The sequence below is a fragment of the Helicoverpa zea genome, chromosome 29, assembly GCF_022581195.2.
Source record: "Helicoverpa zea isolate HzStark_Cry1AcR chromosome 29, ilHelZeax1.1, whole genome shotgun sequence".
Taxonomy (NCBI): Eukaryota; Metazoa; Arthropoda; class Insecta; order Lepidoptera; family Noctuidae; genus Helicoverpa; species Helicoverpa zea.
In genome coordinates this window covers 7,103,813-7,110,748 of record NC_061480.1, presented here as the reverse complement: position 1 = coordinate 7,110,748, position 6,936 = coordinate 7,103,813, and the positions used below count along the sequence as shown (strand labels likewise).

The 6,936-nt window shown below is 41.8% G+C and overlaps 1 protein-coding gene across 1 annotated transcript; it reads left to right on the top strand.

Annotated features, from left to right (window-relative positions):
- The first annotated feature begins 366 nt into the window (after positions 1-366).
- On the top strand, positions 367-2,205 carry LOC124643944. The gene is made up of 3 exons (XM_047183061.1): positions 367-544; positions 1,521-1,708; positions 2,086-2,205. The coding sequence occupies exons 1-3, from the start codon at positions 367-369 to the stop codon at positions 2,203-2,205; spliced, it is 486 nt and encodes a 161-aa protein (XP_047039017.1).
- The last annotated feature ends 4,731 nt before the right edge of the window (positions 2,206-6,936 follow it).

The window sequence follows — 6,936 nt, the reverse complement described above, 5'->3', positions numbered from 1 at the left end:
CCGTCTTCTGTTGTGTCGTTTCTGCCGTCTGTATAAAATCACCGATAAAACTGTTTCTACGTCCATCTTCGACAAATGTAGAACTCAAACTGGCCGCAACAACGCGCGTTTAACGCCTGACAAGCGCGCACCATGTGAACACTATACAAAAATTCACTTGAGCGCTTGTCATCTGAACCTACCCTTAGGTGTACACATGCAAGCGCGCGTGTCGGATGAAGCGCGCGTCGAACGCGCGCTTTGATATTTTCGTTCAAACGCGCGTTGGGAGGGCGTCAGCCGCGCGCTTCGAGATACATGAGCCGCCATTTTGTTGTACATTTGATCGCGCGCTTTCGTGTAGAGTGGACGCACGGGACGACGAAAATGGAGACCGAGCATTTCGATTCAGATTTGTTTATAGATGAAATTCAAAAACGACCAGCGATCTGGGATATGGAAAGTCCCGATTATAAGAATAAAGTGATTAAAAAACGTAATTGGGAGGAGCTTGTAGAAATATTTTGTGACGCTGGAGATAGCTTAGAGAAAAAGAAACTGTTGGGTGAGTGATTATTTTATTGAGTTCTTGTTTACAATAACGTGTTAGGAAAGTACTTTTATCATATTGTCTTGCCAGTGAAGTTTTCCCTCGTTTACAAAATAACGGGCAAATTTGTGTCTAGCAGTCCTAGCAGTCAAACTGCCGCGTGGTATATCTTCTGGACTTATAGATTGTAAAGGTGAATGATAAAGTGTATCTTCAAATCTATAACCGTCGCGTGTACGCACGTAATTATGTAGTACGGTGCATGCTTTGATGATATTTTTCGCGAACTCAATATTTACATCTATAGGTCTATGGAATATTCGCCATTTGTTGCTCAATATTCCGAAAGTGCATTCGATGTAGCGCCTTGCTCTCGATAATCGGTAATTGAAAACTCTTTTTGTGTGTGTGAGTTGTTTTCCACTATAAGGGCGCATCACGTTTGACATGATTGCAAAGGCTTCATCGCCTACAAACACGTGAGGCAATGGTGTTCTATCGATATTTGATATTGGCTTCGGGTTGGGAATATTTAATTTACCATCCATCATTCTTTTATAAAATTCGGAGTGTTGAAAAATCGCTGAATCACTGCTTTTACCATAAGATCCGATATCAACGTATATAAAACAATAATTTGCGTCACACACTGCTAGCAGGACCAAAGAGAAATAAACTTTATAATTAAAATAAAGCGAGCCTGTATGTTCCGGTTGTATTATTTCAATGTGCTTCCCATCAATTGCGCCGATACAGTTTGGGAAGTTGGCGTATTTCATAAAACCTTTTTCTACGTCTTTCCATTTTTCGGTAGTCATTTCAGGCATGCACATAGATTTTAATTTGCTCCACAGCACTTTGCAAACTTGTTCCACTATCTGTATAATAGTCGATTTTCCAAGACGATATCCATAGTGTAATTCTGCGAACGAACAGCCTGTAGCCAAGTATCTGTCAAAAATAAAAATAGCATTATATTATTTCTTTTCAGGTTCTACACTAACAAGAAAATGGAAAAGTATTCGAGACAATTACATAAGGGAGTCTAAACGGCAAAAAAATCTTCCATCTGGGTCTGGATCCTCCAAACATGTACCATATGTATACTTCGCAAAACTAAAATTTCTCGAGAGTTCCGTAGTAAATAAGGATACAGAGAACAACTTTGAAACTCCTGCCGTAACAAATTCTGATTTAAACAATGCGGAAAATGAAGACTTAATACCACCTCCAAAAGAACAAACTGAAGGGACAAGGAAGAAACAAAAAATAAATGCAGTGGATAAACAAATTGTTGATATTTTAGAAAAAAGTTTGCACGCAAGACAACAGCTTCAAACAGCACAACTAACTAATGAAGATGATGATAAATTATTCTGTTTATCATTGTACACTGAGCTCAAGAAGGTACCTGAGAATCGACGGCTGTCAACAAAGATTGAATTGCTCAATGTAATTCAAAAAGCACAGAATCCAGCATTACCACAACAAACAAATCAGTACCAATATCAATAAGCATATTCTACACCGTCTTATTCCGGATACACTACTGCTAGGTCCTCAACATCATCACAACAGTGGTCTGCGACACCACCGGCACCGGCACCACCACCGCCAACGTCGACGTGGGTGCCGTCACCTTCAAGCCAAGATTCGAACAGCCTTCATTTATTTGAATAAATTTACTTACCTTAACGTTATAACGAGTTATTCTTCTGGTGAAACTGAGTCTCTTAATATTGTTGAATTACCCGTTATGTCAGTTTTTATAATACTCAGTAATTCATCAAATGATTTCACAGACATTCCTAAATAATTAAAGAACTTAGGTCAATATTGTCTTAATTTTGGATATAATGTAACAAACGACCCATGCGTCAGTCTATCTCTCAGTATAGGGTGCACCCAATATTCTCTTTGTCTTCGTCGTCTTTTATAGCGACGGTAGAGGAGCCACACACAAGCAATCTCTTCGACGTCCATTTTCGAACTGAGCCAAAAGTATGTTCGCCCTACTAACGCTCGTTGAACGCCGTGCTAAGCGCGGTGTGTGTACGCGACCAACGCGCGCTCAACGCAACGCCGAGCACCCAGTATGTACTTGCCTTAAGAAGCAGTCAAATCATCTCGATTGCATCAACTGCATCGATTTAGCATTAAAGTTGGGACCGAAGCTATGTAAAAGTCTACCTGCTTTCCATGCATTTACAGGTTGTGATTACACTGCGGCATTTTATAATAAAGGAAAAGTTAGACCATTTAAAATATTTTACAAAAATCAGCTGTATCAGACTATTTTTGCTTCATTAACTGATGAAGCCGATATTTTCCTTAATGAAAAAATGACAGCTGTTCAAAAGTTTACAGCAAAAATCTATGGCGTGAATCACTGCCAGTCAGTTAATGATGCACGAATTCGTATTTTTATGAAAAAGTACGGCGCAAAAGAAGACAAGGAACAAAAATAAAAAGACATATTTGCTTGATTCGCAGCCAATTGCTGGTTCTTCCGGGAAGTGTAATTTCTATGCCTTTGACTCTAACTCCATAGACGTCAGCTCAGATGATCAAAGATCACAATGTGAAAAAATTGAAGAATGTGTATCTATTAAAGGTAAGGGCAAAGGAAAGAAAAGTAAACCAAAGATTTGATTGATAGGCAGTGTTAAAGCCGAGAAATCTATAAATAAGAAAACCCAAAGAAAGTCACAAGAAAGTATTAGACAATTGATAGGGGCAGTGTTAAAGCCGAGAAATCTAAAAATAAGAAAACCCAAAGAAAGTCAAAAGATACTACAAGTGTTTCGGACGTCATGAGTTTCTCTCATGTATCATTGTCCTGGCCGCTTCCACAAATGTTCTATTTTCTCTCTCAGCCTTTCCACTTTGCTCTGGAGTGTATGGTACTGTAGTTTTGTGTGTTATTCCACGTCTTGTAAACATTTCCTTCACATACCTGTTCACAAACTCCAGGCCGTTATCACTTCTGACTGTCTTCACCTTGCGAGCTAAAATAAGTTGCAACGAATCCATTGCTAGATTAATAAAATAAAATATAAAACTATTTTATTTCTTACGAAAAAAAAATAATACAAAAAAATTAACTTATTTCTAGTTTTGAACGATCTATTGTTAATATTTTACATGCATTTTGTACTTTTTATGTGTGTAAGAAAGAACCCCTCGTTCTCGAAGGTGAAGACCTCTTACTAGATATGGATTGTGAAAAAAAATAAAAAAAACAAAATTGTCGAGGCAAATGTCCGCACAGGCATCTATTTATACACCGTGACTTTTTAGTCGTCTTACAACGGCAGCTAATCGATAAGAATTTGAAATGAAATGTTGGTTACACAGTAGATGGTAACTTCGAGCAGAATCAGGAAATAATGAACAGCTCTTTCACTACATTCTGTACTGTGTTTTATTTTGTGATATCAAATGAATCAAATCATCAGACTTCTACTAACTAAAATTCACCTTTTTACCTTTTGGAGCCCTTACCGCGGTAACTCTTTCTAACAATAATATTGTAGGCACCTTTGTGCCTATATCCGGTCTTCATAAATGTGTTCTTTCATATCTATTTCTTCATTGTTGATTGATATAAATCGATTAAGTCATAGCTACACAGTATTCGCGAAATTGAATGAAACAAGGAGTTGAATGACCTTTCTTGACGATGACATTAAATTCTAAGCAGAATGTTTTTTTTTTTTTTTTTTTTGTGAATGGCATCTCGCAGTTCAGCCTAGGAGGCTGTTGACTGCTTAACCGGTCAAATCCCTGTGGATGCCTAGAGTTTAAGGCCTCCAGCCAGGGGCAAAAAAGCTTACAAACTAAGCGACTGCGCTAAGGGCACCCCCTGTGGGGTACGAGCCTCGGCTTAGGGCGTCGCTGACTAACAGCAAAGGGACAGGCTGGATCATGGTTTAAGGGGCGTTTTAACTTAAACGCTCAGCTACGCGGGCTGGCTAAGCAAGGGTCGGGGGGGGGGGGGTTTGAATTTCTACGCGTGCGCGTACCTAGGCGGCGAGGTTTCGGAAGTTTCCGTATGTGTCTGTGTTTTCTAAGAGTGCTAGTTTCCCTACGGCTCTCTTGGAGCACTGTGATGGGGTCGTCAGGAAGGGTCAGGGTGTGTCTTGGCCGGCGGAGTTTACTCATCCGCGAAGGTTCGTATCGGACGGCCGATACGATCAATGGGTTGCAGTGCTTGATTGCACCGTCAAAGTGACGCTTTGTAAGGCGTTTGAGAAATTGCGCCACGGTAGGCACTTTGAGATCGACGTGTAACATTTCGTTACGAACGTAGAAGGGCGCACCGGTTATTCTACGGAAAAACTTGTTCTGCAGGGTCTGCATTCTGTGGATGAAGCGGGGCTTTGCGTGGGCAAAAATGGCTCCCGCATACGTCATGATGGGACGGATCACTCCTGTGTAGAGGCGCAGTTTAGCTTTGAGAGCTAACTTGCTTGACGCATTGGTCAGGAAGTAGAGGCGGCTCATAGCGAAGGCGGCTCTGCCGCGGGCCGCTTTGATGTGTGGAGCGAACGTGAGGTGTTTATCTAAGATTACTCCTAGATACTTGGCTTGCTCTTTCCAAGGAATAGGCTTGCCGTTCATGGTGACAGGGGGGGGAGTGCCAGGCTTGTGGCGTGGTCTACTGAACAGCACCGCCTGGCTTTTGTCCGGGTTCACTTCGATTCTCCACTTCCGGAACCAGTCAGCTAAGTTATTGACTGCCTCCTGTAGGGTTCGGGCAATGGTTCTAATGTCACGGCCTGTATAGTATATGGCCGTGTCATCAGCGAAGAGTGCAAGTTTAACTTTTCGGGACTTGGGAATATCGCTCGTGTACAGCGAGAAGGCGAGTGGGGAGATGACAGAGCCCTGAGGGACTCCCGCAGTGATCGGGTGTGGGTCAGACAATGACTTGCCGATGCGGTAACGAAAGGTGCGGTTCGACAGAAAGTCTCGCAGGATGAGTACGAGACGATCCGGCACTCCTAGTTGGTATAGCTTATATATTAAGCCATTGTGCCAGACTTTGTCGAAGGCTTTCGCTATGTCAAAGAAGAGCACCCCCGTTGGGAGTTTGCGTTGGAACCCAACGCTTACGTCCTCAACGATACGGTGCACTTGGTGGACACACGAGTGTTGGTTTCTAAATCCAAACTGCTCGTTAGGTATAAGGCTCTTTCTCTCGACATAATCTTTGAGACGCTTATGAATAAGTCTCTCATAGATTTTGCCGAGAGAGGTGAGGAGGCTGATCGGTCTGTAGCTCGAGGGCTCCGATTTAGGTTTACCTGGTTTGGGTATGCCGATGACTGTGGCTTCTTTCCAGGCTTGGGGAAAGATGTTATTGTTCAAGGCGCCATTGAAGATGGCTACCAATAGAACAATCATCTAACCAGAATGGAGTATCCCAGTCAATTTATAGAGAAAAATCTTGCAATAAAGAAAATATAGGTAAATGCATATAATGTACTTACAGCGTACAAATAAAGAAGAAAGTCGTTACTTTTTTTGTCGTGATTACTTGCCACGCAGTGAAGAACATCTATTGGAAGAAATTGTTTCACCCGTAGAAAAGGAAAGGTCTAGGCGTGAGCGTAAACAAACTGATTTCTACAAGTGTGCAATTGGACCAAAGTGAGTGTGACCCCACCACATATGGTGAGGCCATGAGCCGAAGTGATGCGGGTAAGTGGAGTGCAGCTATTGCTAGGGAACTTAAGACTCTGAGTGACAATAATACATGGGAAGTTTGTAATTTACCTGTAGGTGCTAAGCCTATAAGCAGTAGTGGTGGATAATATATCACATAGCAAAATATAGCACCGTGCTTTTTATACATATCATATAGCAAATGATATCGTGGCTCACACTTGTTGCTACTTGCTAAGTTGCTAACTTGCTAATAAAAATATCACACGCGTTCTGTCTCTGTCCGTCTCGCGTAGCAACTCGCATCATGCATGAATCGCAATCGCAGCAAATAGCAGACTAGCAGAGTAGCAGACACGGCGCGGCGGTGGGCGGGGCGGCCAGTCGTCGCATGCTTGAGTTTGATATCGGTCGCTCGCGCTAATATTTTTCGCACCGCGTACTTGCGATCTCAGGCGGCTCACGTACGTAAACATAGACATATCACGCTGTTTTAGTTCATGTTTTACTGTGTTAAACTGTACAGTGCTTAATTAATAGTGATAGATTGTGTATAATAGTGTAAGGACGAAAATGTCTATTGCTCTATGCTTAATTAATAGTGATTTGCCAATATGGAACTTTTTTGATAAGTCCATTGATGGCTGTAAAACTGCTACGTGTAATTACTGTCGTCGGCAGTTGTCGTTTAGGACGAGTGTTACAAAGGAGATCATTCATTTCGTACCCAAAACTGA

Excerpts from the sequence above, each read along its gene's own strand:
- LOC124643944 (XM_047183061.1), top strand. The coding sequence starts at position 367 with ATGGAGACCGAGCATTTCGATTCAGATTTGTTTATAGATGAAATTCAA. Across the intron at positions 545-1,520 it reads AGAGAAAAAGAAACTGTTGG|GTTCTACACTAACAAGAAAA; the intron begins GTGAGTGATTAT and ends ATTTCTTTTCAG. Across the intron at positions 1,709-2,085 it reads ACAACTTTGAAACTCCTGCC|GTCCTCAACATCATCACAAC; the intron begins GTAACAAATTCT and ends CACTACTGCTAG.